We start from the raw sequence: 15,568 nt of genomic DNA, 5'->3' as shown, positions 1-15,568 counted from the left end.
GTGTGTGGGGGGGGGGCAACTTCCTGGGAAAAAAGGATGGGAACCACTGCTCTACAGTGTATCATATTTTGTTTATTCTGTCGTCCATAGATCTATATCTTTCTTTTGTTAATATCATCATGTGCAATGCTTGTTCTACATGCTTCTAACCCTAACCCCTCCTTACTTTGGATCTATAAAGTATATCTGATATAATATAATCTATCACTTGAGTCTTAAGCACGTCTTTTCACCCTCCGTCTGAAACCAGAGCTAAGTCTGATCTGATTGGTTAGCTGGCCGGCTCTGCTGTGATTGGTCTAATGCTTAGAGATGCCCTGACTCTTAGCCTATCATGCACAATGTGTTGGAGCGCTAGCCAACAGACATAGTGATGTCACTATGTTAAGGAAGTAAACAAAGAGGTTTTAGGGATTTACATACACAAAAACCTATATAAAACACTACAGGAAAGGGACAAAGGCAAAAAGCATAACAGGGCCCCTTTAAATGGTACTCAAGCCTGCAGTTCAATAAAATGTCAGCTGTACTCACATGAAGAAGGGACACACAGGATGCATCAGGTACACTGGCTAACATCTCTCTGGGTTTTATTTGGTATGTCCTAGTTTTACAACCGCAGAGCTGACTACAGCCTGAGCCTTTGGGGGAGCAGGGGTCGACGCTGAACTACACTTCATTCTCCAACGACTCATCCTGTATTTATTTACCCTGCAAATCTGACACAAAAGAAGGCCTGAAGCTGGCTGCACCGGGAGTATTCTACTTTGAATTTCTGACATGATTTAAATGATGCCACCAGTGGGTGAGTCGCAGCCAGCGCTGGGTAATTAGCTGACAAGTCAAGAGACCCTTGTTATGGCCCTTCAGTTTGATGAGAACACTCTACAGGGCGGTGTGCAGCAGCTACCAACCATAAAGGCCTATTACTCTATCAGTGTTATATGAAAATAGACATTTTGATCAATTATTATTTGCTTATTTATATTTAAGGCTCCCTTGCATGACTTCACATTCAGTCTCTCTGCATCAAAGCATGTCATTTTGTTTTAACCCTTTAGTTATTTATGCATTTTAGTTTTACAGCTACATTCTATAAATAATCAATGAAAACGTTATGAAGAACAACATTAATGGCTAATTATTAGTTTAAATGATTTATGCACACAAAAATGATACATATTAAGCTGTTTTTCTCCTATCTAAGTACGCTGATTGTCTTGGTTTTACAGGATTATATATTGTATCCTTTAGGTGTTGGATTGTTGGTTGAATAAGAGAAGAATACATTTGGCTCTCAGAAATTGTGCTGCAGGTTTTTCACTATATTTTGATCTTTGATATACTAAACATATTTAGTTAATCCGAAAAAGCACATTTCTATAAATTACTGTTATTAGTTGCAGCACCAATATTCTGCATTGATTCTATGTATGTAAATTAGATTATTTTGGATCTCTGATCAGCAAACTCCGGCTGAAATACTTTCAAAACACCAGCTGTAACTTGAGTTTCACATGTGGCTAGCATGGTCAAGTAAAATCTAAACACTTAGATTTACCTAAGAAAATGTTTGTTTTGTATTATTGATTCAGTAGTAGTCTCTTGTTTTATTTGTATTGGTTTTCTATTATATTCTAAGTATCTTGAATTGGTAAGTCATTAACATCGCTGGTCTAAGTTTATGTCTCTACTTGATGAACTACTGACGATGATGATGATTAGACCCTCATGAGTTCGACCTAGTGTGTGAGTTTACTACTATTGCATTATTTATTCTCCTATGCACCTCTCTACCAGGTGTGACTGAAACACATGTTTTTGGTGTTTAGGTTCCATGTGTATATCCCTAAAGGAACTAAAGTTTTAACTCCGCGTCTACAGAGGGATGTATTGATGACGTCTTTTTGTAGGCTGACCCGGAAATTAGCATCGCAAGGCTCCCTGGACAAAAAGCAATGGGATTTCACAGTTGACTGTTGGTATATCGCAGAAGCTTTGTCGCAAACACACATTTATCATACTTACACATTTTTTCAGCAGTATAATCTACACATATCAACGCTTTGTGATTTTTAAAGCGTGAATGCAATTGTCAGAAGTAAAAAGATACTGCTGGGCTATAAAGGAACTACATCACAGTCGCATGGCAGCGCATCACAGCCGCTAAGCTAAAGTTGAGTAATGTGTGGCGTAATATCCTGAGGTAGTTTATTTATTCACTTCATAGCAACGGCTGTTTTTATGACAACTAGAAGCTTTGCATATACATCAGTGTGGTGTTGACTGACTTGGTAAAAAAAGTGAATATCTCTAAAGCACGTGTCAACCAAAGACCTCATTTCAGTCTTCAAACCAAAAACACGTTAAAATAACCGTTGACTTTCTGACGAGGGAACCAGAAGTGGTCAAATACTAAGTCGTAGAAGTTTCACCATTTAAATGGTAAATAAAGGTAACTCTCATTGTGTTCTACTTAGCTGAGCTTAAGCCTAAACGGCAACAAAGGCACATAAGTCAACAGGCTCATTTCAGATTTTGCTGCAGGCTGTTGAAGCAGAATCAGTGAGGCGTTTAGTCAGGGTCTGTATGGAAATCAGCAGTTAACCAAAGTATTTTGATGCCAAATATAACCAATGTTTAATAAAATCCTAATTTCTGAGTTCCTATGAATCCATCCACAGTAAAATCTCTGAAAAAGAAAAAAAACTGTAGAAGTATCAGTTTATCTGGTTATATTATTTATAGATAATGTTAGAGTACATTTTACATTTTTGTTTCCTTCTCTCTTATATCCAATACAAATATTGTAATTTAGAGAATTTATTTGCACAGGTTTTAGAGCTTCAATAATGCCAACACAAACATATTTTAATAAAACAATTGTGAGAAATATAAATAATAAGTTTCTTTAGAGAATAAAACTAAAAGTTTCATTTTACCCAAGCACATATCTGCAAATAGTACAAATATGATTTGTAGCTTTTTGGTAAGGTGTAACAGCATTTTAAGTTGATGGAGACTACATTTTTATATGACCTGGCAACACCAGAATTGAATGTCATCTTGGATGTGACTCACCCTGTTGAATACGGGAAGCATCATGTAGAGCTTCTCCTCCTGCTCCTTCTGGGTCATGTGTCGAGGAGGGTGGCACAGCTCGGAGAAGAGCCGTCGCAGGTGCATCAGGCCCAGCGCGTTGTCCTGGGGGCTGCACTCCTCCTGCCTCGGCCGGCCCATGATTCTTTTCACCATGTTCATCTTGAGCGGCTTTGTCAGGGCAAATGCAGCCCTGTAAGTGGAAGAGAGGAGGGTTCAGACATGTCTTAAAGCAACTTGATAGTCGATAAGTTTGTTTTCTTTTGGTAAACATAGAAAGAGGTTTTGTTGAGTATCATAACGGCTCTACTGTACTGAAAATATGCTCCGTGAACAAGATCCACATTAACAATAGGGTGTGGCAATGTGATGAAAATATCAATATTTTCATATTTTCAGTCAAATATCAGAATCAATTTTGCTGCAACATTTTTGCATTCACAAAGGGAGATCTTTGGTAAAAAAAAAAAATCTTCAGTATTGTGGATAAAATCACAAAGTTTGTGAGTGAAAACAATTTAACAGCTAGTCTGGTAAATTCAGCAAATGACATCAGTTTAATGGTGCATTTAAAAAACTGATTAAAAGACAAGACACATGAGGTTATATTAAGAAGTCAAAAATGTAATATTTAATAGAAAACAAGATGGCCTTCTCTAAAACTTTCTTTAAAATAAATGTGATTGAGCTGGCTTATTAATTCTAACTTCTTTCATTTTAACTTGTCTGCTACAAGCTAACCACCATTGTTCCCTTATAAACATCTCGTGTCAGTAAAACAACACATTCTGCTCATTCTCAGGTTCTTATAGGTATTTCATCCTCTCCTGTGACATGTCTCCATGCTTTAATGTTCAAAAAACTCTTTATTTTTCTCATACTGCCTGTGCTGCAGCACCTCTTTTCACCCTCTGTCTGAAACCAGAGCCCAGTCTGTTGTGATTGGTCATCCGCCTAAAGATGTCAGAAATGCCCTGTCCTTTAGTATATCATGCACAATATGTTGGAGCGCTGGCCAATAGAATTGTGTGTGTTACATAGTGATGTCATTGTGTTACAGAAGTAAACAAAGGAGTCCAATAAAGGCATTTCAGAGAGAAACGTTGGAGTTTCAGTCTTTACAGAACATCTAAAAAAGGCACAAAAACCTATATAACACACTAAAGGAAAGGGGAAAACCCAAAAAGCATAACAGGGCCCCTTTAAAAGCAAATTAATAAATGCTACAACAACTAGTTGCTTGTGACGTGGTATATATTTAGCCATTAATTCCACAAATCAATTTCTCAGCCTATCTTTAAGATGGTTGCTAGGAGACTTTGCAGAACTGCAGTGCTTGCATACGATACTGCACAGATAAACATACGCTGAGGAAAAACTAATTCAACAACCAGAAAGAGTGCAACAAAGGAGCTCATCCATCTCTCACTGTCACTTGCCAAAGGGCACAATGACGGTGGTGTTTGTTGGAGAAACAAAACAAATCTCTCGTTTATTTTTCCCTTAACGAGGTATGAGTGTTTGGGGATGCAGCTTGACATTCTAGAAAGAAAAACTCTCCAAAATAGATTTATAAAAACTACTCAAGACTCTTTCCTTTTTGTTTCATTTAAACACTGCTCCATCCTACACAATAATTATCAAGTACATTTTGTAACATCATAGCACACTGGCTCTAAGACTTGGATCCTTTCACACTGTAAAGGTGGAGAATTAGCAACTGCAAGCTCTAACTTATGTTAAAATCATATGTTGCTCGTGAGATTGCTTAAATGACTGCATACTGCAAGACATTTGCTCCGAAAATGTGATTTCCAGTAATATACAGTACAATGCCTTACAAAGTCCATCACGTTTTATTATCAAAAGCGCTCTCACTTTAGACATTAAACCAAAAGCCTCTGCTTTATGGCTATCCAAAACAATTATGATGAGAAATCTTAAAAATAAAAGCTCAAAACTTTTCACAGTGTGGGGGAAAAGTGTTCTCATGGCTACAGAAGGGCCAATAAGATAACTTTGACACCTTTAATTCAAAGCAAGCATAAGTCTCTTTAATATCAACGTTATACTATGTAATAATAGGTGACAGGGCCTTTAAATTAAAATAGGAGTAAACAATGGAACACATCAGGAAGGACTTCAAAATTAATAATAATAATTCATTCCAAAATGCTAGTAAAATTTGATTTCAACCAGAAGTCACTCGTTCTGAAACCGAAACATGGATACTTTCTTTATAGTCTTTGTCTCTGTGGCAGATGTACTTTAGGATACATTCTGAAAGCCATCCAGAACAATATATAGGTGTAAATAAACTGCTCACTCACACCCTATTAGATGCTCTACATATACCAGTGGTCTTTTTTGTATGTTTTTATCATATATTAGCTTAAATGTTGTTCCTGGCCAGTAGTTTTTTAAAGTATTCTTAAATCTATTTTGTAGATTAATCCATTTAGAATAATCTATACATTTGTGAAAGTCCAAGGCAATTTTTTTAAAAGGTCTTGTTTAGTCAGCTGAAACCCATATGACGTTCACTTTATTATACTTTAAAACGGGGACAAGCAGGAACTCTTTCTGTTAAAATATTTTCCTTTTCGAATAAGCAATAAATGGATTCTCAAAATAGGGGCTATTCTTTTTATGTTGATCGTTTTATCGATGCAGCTCTGCTCAAAGGTTTGCTATGAGGACCATCTCTTCAGCTACTTATTAAGACTAAACCAATCTCGATTCAAACCAGCCACCCTCAGGCTAACCGCCCCTCTGAGCACGCTCATTCACTCTTGGCAAGCTTCTCTGTCTGTTGGCAAATCAGATTTTATTGTTGTGATATCACAAGAGATTTTTGTGTATTCATAAAGGAGTTTATAGAAACGCCAGTATGCCAAATGATTTTGAATAATGTGGCTCCTACTTGCTGTTGGCTCAAATGTATTCCCTCTCTTTATGAAAACAACCACCCAATGTTGTTCTATGCTTGTGTCAATGTATGTTTTTTATTAAAAAGGTTCTTTTTTTGGCTAAAATTTGTATTTCCAATAAGCACCCCATTCTTTAAGTCATTAACAAGTCAACCAATGTAATATACAATTATGGCTGTGCAATTAATCGTATTTGAATCTCGATTACGATTTTGGCATGCAACGATTACGAAAACAACGTAATCGAAATAAAACGATTATTTTGCTGCGTTCCCTTTCGCAATGATGCTCTCAATATGTCAGGGTATTCAACTGTTAAAAATATACTGTTTAATTATTATTTTGTTTTAAAGTTATATTTGTTTTAAAGTTCAATAAATGGATGTTTTCCAGTCGATGGATAAACATTTTTAATAATCTTGATATCAATATTGACCAAAGGTAATCGTGATTATGATTTTTGGCATAAGCGAACAGCCCTATAAACAATAGTACTATATATTCAATGTAATGGTCAATGGAATTAAATTCTCATTTTGGTTATCCAGGGACCTTATCCTAACAGCTTATCTTTGCAATTATTAAACACATAATTTTAAATACAGTAAATCAGTCCTGAAACAGAGAAAACGCACATATTTAAATCACCTTATAAACTTTCCCCTAGAACATATAACATACTACTGTTTCATAACTCCAAACAATGCAATTATCTTGTTTTTTTAGTAGGTGTTCCCATAATTCAGCCTTTTGCTAAGTGCTTCCCTGCTAAAGTACTGCCTGGCCATGACTGGCAGCTCGACAACCTACCCCTCTTGTCCCTCTCATCCTTTTAGAACTGTCATAAAAGACAGCAAGAAGATACATGGCGGCAGAGACAGACGGCTACAAAGGCGCTTCCGAGTGTTATCCTGATTTACGGGAATGTGGCACTAACAAAATTAGTCCAGACTGAAGGCTTTAGTAACTCATTTTGCCCACGCAACAGAGCTGTCCTCTATGTGAACTCGCACTAAAACGGCAATTTCCATTTGCTTCACTTTCCTTTGAAGTGCACAGCCTGTGCCTGAGAATTCTTCCCTGACCCTTCACCTGGTCATTGCTTTGATTTGTAACTACCGCAGTCATGCTTTGAGTTGCATAATCAGTTCTTTCGCATCAATGTTGTGTGCTCCTTTCCCCAATTCCAAAGACCTCATCTCAGACACGTTGTAGACCCATGATGGGGATCAAAGAAGACCTGAAAGGCTCACGGTTTGACGTTTACAATACAGCCTGTGTTGGCGCAGATATACTCAACAATTCAGCTTTTACTCACCACCAGCTCTGCCTTCCTGAGATAAGGCATTAGAGTAAGCCCTACAGCACCTATCCTCACAAAACAACCAAATGATACCACTGCCAGCTGCAGACACTGATAAAGTTTGGTGACGGGGAATTTTTGTTTTAAGCGACAGGCCTCTAGACGGTAATGGTAAACCAGTCCAATGTTGATGCATGTTCAAGGATGTCAGCTACATCTAAAGGTGAACTTACTTATATATAAAAAGGGATACATTCAACCTTTGTGAGTAAAACAAAAAAAATGTATGTGAAAGTATGCAACTGTGAAGGAGTGCTTTTGTCATTTAATCAGAGGGTTGTGGGTTCGATCCAACCACCCTATGGTCAACATGTCGATGTAATCCTTGGGCAAGATACTTAACCACGAGTGGCCAATGCCAATGGAATGGCCAACGGTGTGTGAGTGTGTGTGAATGTTAGCTTCCTTATAATAATAATAATCCTTATATTTATTATAGCGCTTTATCAATGACTCTCAAAGTGCTTTACAAATACACATTACATATACAGATCATACATACATGTAATGGTCATCTACTGTGGACAATACCCAGGTGAAGTGTCTTGCCCAAGGACACAACGGCTTTACAGACGCAGCGGCGGCGGGTTTCACCCCCTTGATCAATGCACTGCGCCACACCGCCCATCTTCACACCTCAAAGTCATCGAGGCGCTTTTACAAGTACACATTGATATCATACATGTACTGTGGACAATACCCACAGGAGCACATTTGGGTGAAGTGTCTTGCCCAAGGACACGACGGCCTGACGCAGTGGCGGCGGGAGCGGGTTTCGAACTGGAGTTCCCCAACACCCCCTTGATCTGATGATCAAACGCACAGCCCACTGCGCCACCCGTCCTTGAGCAGCAGCACCTTGCACCTCTGTATGAATGAGGTGTGAATGGGTGAATGATGACTTGTAAATTTAAAGCGCCTTGAGGGGACATAAAGACCGGACAAAGAGCGATATAAATACAGTCCACTTACGATTTAAAAACACATTTTAAACATACAGTACATTTGTATTATGCAGCAAGTGCATTTAGGTGTTAGAAAAACACTTCTCTATTCTATTGACTTGCACGCTTTGCTTTCGCTCCATTTATTAGAGGAAGTGACTGCGGAACATGAAGTCCATTTAGCCACAGGAATTTGCAAGGCATGTCTGATTAACTGCGGCTACTGATTTAAACTTATTCAGCCATAATCTATTTAGTTGGGGGGGGGGGGAACTATCTGTGTTTTCCCCTCCCCCCCCCCCCAACTACTGTGGGTCTAATCATGAGCAGATGCATCCAGGGTGACGTTTTGGCATAGAATTAATTATTTATCCGATTTTGTTTTGTTTAAGTTACATTTGTTATCAACAAACACCATACAAATGTTATGAAACTGCTAACTCATACAATACGCTGACCTTGTGAGTGTTTCACAAAAAAAGTCTTGTTTTAAGAATAAAATGACCAAGAGATTTTTTTCTTTGTGCATATGTGGCTAAAAACACACATTTAACCACCACCTTCCATATTTGTTTTTTTAACAAAACGTTTGAAGCCCATTGAAGCTTACAAGTGAGAAGTAGCCATTGCTTTAATATGAACCAATTATTTACACTTAATTTATGAAATGACAAGTTCATATCTATTTTAGCACAATGAGGAGCTATTCTCAGCAGCTGAATCAGCTGCCTGCCATGCTAACGTCCTTCCCCTTTCTGTGTCAGGCAAGTGTTGCCTTTCGTTCATACCATAATAATCCACGGACAAAGTCTTTATCATAAATAAAAACAAATTCTCCACTGGATACAAGGACCATTAGTTGTTGTAAAGACAGAAAAGGGCACATATTTCTCTCACATTTAGCTAAGCAGCCACCAGCAGTGGGGTTATGAGGTGGTCAGAGGTGCTAGCTTCAGCAGCATCAGCAGGAAAGCCAGTCTTCAGCTGACGGCAAAACTCAGGCTGGGCCACGGTTTGGTGAAAAGCCACCAATCAGGGAGAAAATCTTGCTGGATGTCAGAAATGTAGAATCCAAAAGCAGAAGTGGACTGTCTGTGGACATTTTAAAAATATCCAGCCCAGTGGGCCAAGTTCCTGAGTCATTGTTTTAGGATGCTAGTTTCACTTTTAAACAAAAAGCAGACAGGAATGAAGGAGTTAAAAGACAGGCATGGGATAGTCTCAGTGGTTGTTTGCTCACTAGAACAGTTCTAGGGTAAGAGTCATTATGCATGTGAACTGCAAAATAGAAAGCCCTTTTTTGTGACACATTATATATATGTGTATACATGTTTGGTCTCTACGGTTGTGTCCTTGTAATAAAAATAAATATCAAAAGTTAGATATGGCAACAAAAAAAAAGGTCAATCAGATATCAGCCTTATCAAGTAGAGATGTCCCGATCCGATTTTCAAAAGATCGGAAGAAAAAAATCGGGGATCGGGACTTTAAAAAAAAAAGAAATTGTTGTTTGAAATACTTTTTTTTTTTTATTTTGTATTCAATGTTACAAAACAAAAGTGACCATGTTCAAGTCTTAAAGTCATCCTGAGGCCTTAGTTTTGGTTTCAAATTACACAACATCATGTATGTGTTGCTTCTTTGGGGCTTGTTTTCATAGACCTGGTTGCTTATTTCTCTCAAATCTGGCAACAGAGTGGGCAGGGTGCAGTGTCTAATTGTAGCAGTAAGCTAACGAGTACTGATAAGCTTTATTTTGTTTTGATCCAATGCTGCACAACTGAACTGATCCAATGCTGCTGTGAAAAAAAGAAGCTATATCCATGTTGGATAGAATATCCAATTTAAATAAAAAAATAACCTTAAGGGACAACTTGAATGCTTTTTTTCTCTTAATGCATTGCATAAAGATCGGATCGGGAAAAATCGGTATCGGCAAATTGTCAAAATCAAATGATCGGAATCGGATCGGGAGCAAAAAAAGGTGATCGGGACATCCCTAAAGCTATCCCTAAAGCTAGGAAATATAGCAGTAGAGCTGCATCACATAGAAGAGCAAAGTCATTTTTTGTTTTGTTCAATAAGGCAAGAGTTTTGTCATCTAGGCACTACATTTTCAACGATAAGCGATGTCAAACGATCTCTGTCATTGAGCTCAGAAGGTGATTCATTCATCAAGGAAGTACAAGGAAGTTTCCAGGGATGTAAACCGTGGATTGTTTTTCATAGATTTTGACAACATTTCTATCAATTACAGAAACATTGTAGTTGCCAAAATAACAAAGACATTCCAACATTTAGACAAGCTGTAAACAAGCAAACCGTCAGATTGCCTACAACTTAAACCAAATGTAAGGACTTCTGAAATGTCAGTAATTAAGTTATCAGTGCACAGAAAATTACACTATTGTAAAAATGTTCATCATTGTTTCCCAAAGCCCGAGATGAAGTGGTCAAATGTCTTGTTTTGTCCACAACTCAAAGATCTTAAGGCATTGAGTAGTAGAGGAATCAGGTGGAAAAGAAAAATATCAAGTTGAAATCGTTGCAACTACATGAATATGGTAAGTGAACAATTAATCACAGAGCTTTATTAACCAGAAATTGACAAAAATTCTAAGAAAATTCTAATAAATTGGAAATATCCTCAAACTGTATTCAAGCTACTGTATGACAGCCGACCTATCTTTCGTGCTATAATGAAGCCTTACCTCAGATCAGAGGCAGCATTATCTGTGAACAATGCTGACTGTGAACACTAGTTTAGTGAGCCCTGTGCAACAGAGAGTCAGTGAAGCGAACACGAGGGCAGAGAGAACGGAGCGCAGCAGGGCCGGGACCACAAACTGGGGCAAACACATGTCATACGACTCAGCATAAGGCTGAGATGGAAAATCAACAAAAATAAAGCCAGGGATCTGCAGACAAAACGCGCAATTACACCTCACTCCACCTGTTTGGTAAGCAGTGAGCGCGTCATGAAAACCACACAATCAATCTAGGCGTTGTTAGTTGTGTCAGCAAGGTGACATTTTCTGTTTTCATTACCTCTCGTCTCCACAAGGACATTGTACCTTTTAGAAAAGTATGTTGATTTCTGTTGGCTGGATGACTACAACAAAAATTTGTTTTGGGAAAGGAAACTTTGTTTGTAACATATTTTATCTGCAAAGAAAGCGAGTGAAAGCATAATACGTTGTTTAGGGCTAAGTCTTAAAATAACCTAATTTGTTAAGTTTTTGAGCAATGTAACTTCATTTTGGTCGTTTGGGTGGTAAAGTCATGAGGGTTGGGCGATTTCTGTGCAAGACAAAAAAATAAAGAAATCGATCAATCATTCAAATAATGAAGGCCTTGGACACTTTTCTTTAGTTGTGTCTTTACCTTCCTTCTGTTGGAGCAACTTTACTTACTTAGAGAGGAGTAAAGCTTTACACCTGAAAGACACATTTTGTTTTTGAGTGGCTTCCTGAAGCCTCGTCTAAGATGAGACGGTAACTCATAATTATCAAGCCTAATGATCCTACACTGAAAATAGGGCTGCTCGATTATGGCAAAAATCATAATCTCAATTATTTGGGTCAATAATTGATATCACCATTATTAAAAACGATTATCCATTTACTTTGAAAACATCCATTTATTGAAAAAAAAAATGTGAACAGTATGTTTTTAACAGTTGATTACCCTGAACTTTAAGTATAATTCAACTGAAAAAACAATAAAATAAAAAATAAAAATAATAATAATAATAACAAAATCATCGTTTTATTTCGATTACGTTGTTTTCGTAATGGTTGCAAGCCAAAATTGTAATTGCGATTAAAATACGATTAATTGAGCAGCCCTAACTGAAAATACAAAATGTTCTATTGGGTGCCAGCTGGGCACTTGCAGTCGTAATAGCTGTACATTGAAAAATATAATTTAAAACGTATATTCAACCTTACAAATACTGGTATTAACTGGTTAATGTTATTGAAAGTTTGGCATCAAATGTGTTTAAACATATTGGCATGATTTAGTTTTACTCAAGTGGACATGATCCACCCTTTAGTTTCAGATCAGAAAACATAGCCAGTAAAAACAAAAACATTCCGACACCTTTGGCAACACAGCACTCTCACTTCCTTCTGAGATATTAGGCCATCTTATCTTTTGAATGGAAATACCTGAAGGAGGCAGGAAACGGTTCAGAGGGACTAAGAATTGCAAGTAAAAGCTATTTAGAATCCTAGCAAATTGTCAACATTATGCGGCTTTATCTCCAACACTGCCTTTAACAGCTTTGTCTGGGACACCAACATTTGTCATAATGTAAGCAAACAACATTATACCTTGCTGGCCCCTTACACATCTCTCTGCCCTGATGTGAATTTGAATGTCCAGCAGGATGAGCATGGGAAACCCACTGCGCCATTATCATACAAACTAAATGCTAATCATCCCTTTAAGAGTGCTAGACCATGTCTTTATAGAGTCATGAGAAATCCAGTTTACAGGGAAAACAGCATCAAACCCTTTCTCGTCTTGGCTGAACTGAAGGAAATGAGTCAATGGCATCGCTGGAATGTCAACTCCTATGCAACCGAGCTTGCTTTCTTGGCCCTCCAGTCTTTTTCAAAGCATTCTCTTTAAGCGGACGCCAGCTTCAATGAACGTCTCGCAGACTAAGCACTAACTCCTGGGAGATGAAGGCAGCCATTGCCCTGGAAAAGCCAAACTCTTCAAAGGCTTGTGTGGTTGTTCCTCTGGAGGAAGTGATGTAATCACAGAACTGTCTCCTGTCTGACAGTTTACCGGGGAGCTCCATGGATAAGAGAAGAAGAAAATGGGTTGACAGGAGTTACAAAACTTCTAAAACAAAATGCAAATTTTGAGAAAAATAAAAAGGCTATGTAGGCGGTGTTGAATTCAGACAAAAGGGTCCCTTCTGCAAGCCATTGTGACACACAACCATTATATACCTGTCTTTATTAGCCGACAAGAAAATGGAAGACAAATATCTTCTAATACCCAGAGACAATGTAATCATCACTACTTAAGAGATGAGCTTGAAGCATTTTTGATTTACTGTGAGTGACAATGCTACAAAAGAGCAGATTCTAACTGCTGAAGCGCGTCTTTGAAGAACAGCTGATGCACGAGCGTAAACAAGAACCAGAAGGCAGGAAATCATTTCATGCCAAACAAGTCCGGACAGGAACAGAACTGACAGCCTTCTCGTTGGATATCTATTTAGACCTTCAGTATGCCTCGGGTGTCATCATCACGGGCTATTACCACCAGCCTCATTTTTGTGAGTGTCTCGGTTCTGCAAGCTGTTTTGGCAAATAAACATGTCTTACTGTAAATTATAAGTTTACAGTAATAAGTGTAATTTGACAGAAATATGTTACTTATGTCTTTGATGCTAGCTTTCAACCACTACTATTTGAATCCACATTATATTGTTACACAATATTAGCTACAGTCTAAAGAAATGTTTCTGTTAAATCTCTTTTCACCAAACAGTTTTAGGTATTTTGCACGCCAGCAGCAGCTATATAATGATTCATGTCCAATTGGACATCTAGTAAACGTGGTAAAATATGGTATGTGTTTGAGGCTGCTCACTACCATTTTGCTCTCTTCCAAAGAAGATTTTTGTAATGCAACTTCTTTTCTTTTTTTTTTCTGTCCCATCTGGGGTGCCTATTTCTCCGTCTCAGCTTTTGTTTTGCTTTGGAGTCCATTAATTTGTTGTTTGTTATGGAAGCATTTACTAATCTAAAATGTGACCTTGAAAACACTTATTTCAATGTACATCATGCCATATAAATTGTTTTCAAAATGTTAACAAATGCTACTAGATTCTTAAACGTGATCATCTGAGGAAAATATTAAAGTGACAATTCAGTTTCACTACATACTGTGATAGGGATGTACTTTATTTAAAGATGTTCCTTGCTGTGGAAATGCAACATTACTCTAAAAATAAAAGGAATCAAATATCTAAAAAATGATAAGTCATCACTGTTCCTAACACGCAGTATAAGGTTAAATGTAACCCTAGCCAGTCCTTTCTTCTCGTCATCAAGCACACATCAGGGTATTTTGTGACATAACTGGGAGCTGCGACTGTTGCATCCATCACTGCTCGATGGTGGAAAACAAATTTTATTACAGCCTGTCCTCGTTCATTCTGCCCGGAAGCATTAACCAAATTGCTGAAATCTTGTGTTTTCATGTAAAGAAGTCGGGCACTGACGTGACGCAGAGAGGCAGAGCTTTTACATCAATATTAACAATTAACATGCTATACTTTATCCATCGAGGTTATGCTCGGCCAGTATCAGTAAACAAACTCCTGGTCACCGCGGAAACAAGCTCAGCACCAAGCTCTTGACTTTCCCTACCTGCTGTTCTCTCTGCGCTCCGCCAGCATCTCTAGTCCTCAGCAGCAGAAAAGATTAAAAAAATAAAAGAATCCACTGTATATCAGGGCAGACTCTTTTTCCCCTCGTCTTTTTGATAAGGAAGAGCAACGACAATGGTGTCATGCCTTCCCCTCACGGTGGCGTGAAAAGAGGAGAGGCTACGCACGGAGGAGGCATGGCTTGTCTTCATTGGCAGTGCCAGGGGCTTTGTTTGCTAGCCAGCCAGCCAGTGTGTGTGTGTGTGTGTGTGTGTGGCCTGCCGGGACTGGCACAGCTGATCCCCCCCCCTGACACCGGGTGGGGTGCACAGGGCTTTGGAGGAAGAGGAAAGGAAGGTGGAGGGTGATGGGGCTACAGCCATCAGAGCACGAGGACCATACCATTTAGACCGGAGAAGAGGGGGGCAAGTATAACGCACAGTTCAAAGCATTCTTAATAATTTATTTATAGGGACTTTAGGCATCATTTCCATTTTATAAACAACATTCTTTGCAGGAAAAGACCACCATTTTAATATTGACTGAATGTTTTCAAAAAGAGTTCAAATTCGATGATGGAAAATATATTCTATTTTAACTATCTTGAGCTCCTTTCCTTAGCTTAAAACTATAATGACCGCCTTGTAATTGTAGGCCTCCAGGTTTACAGACATAGTGGTCATAAAATGTAGGGGTGTAATGGTACACGTACCGAATAATTTGGTTCGGTACACGTGTGTACCGAAGTGTACCGAACGAATATAACGTTAAACGTAAAAAATTGAGAACGTGAACAACTTTTTTAAAGTAATCTCATATGATGCTTCGCAGCATT

At 38.2% G+C, this 15,568-nt stretch overlaps 1 protein-coding gene across 1 annotated transcript; it reads right to left on the bottom strand.

Moving 5' to 3' along the window:
* Positions 1-2,113: 2,113 nt before the first annotated feature.
* On the bottom strand, positions 2,114-15,049 carry LOC104961405 (WD repeat and FYVE domain-containing protein 3-like; the record flags this gene model as incomplete). The annotated part of the gene is made up of 3 exons (XM_010789707.1): positions 14,735-15,049; positions 3,078-3,292; positions 2,114-2,120 (listed from the first exon to the last, which is right to left on the bottom strand). Coding segments are annotated over exons 1-3 (251 nt in total), but the record flags the coding sequence as incomplete, so codon positions are not given.
* Between the last annotated feature and the right edge of the window lie 519 nt (positions 15,050-15,568).

Source organism: Notothenia coriiceps, unplaced genomic scaffold (genome assembly GCF_000735185.1).
Source record: "Notothenia coriiceps isolate Sejong01 unplaced genomic scaffold, NC01 NC01_scaffold00033176, whole genome shotgun sequence".
Lineage (NCBI taxonomy): Eukaryota > Metazoa > Chordata > Actinopteri > Perciformes > Nototheniidae > Notothenia > Notothenia coriiceps.
This window is presented reverse-complemented; position numbering and strand designations above follow the sequence as displayed.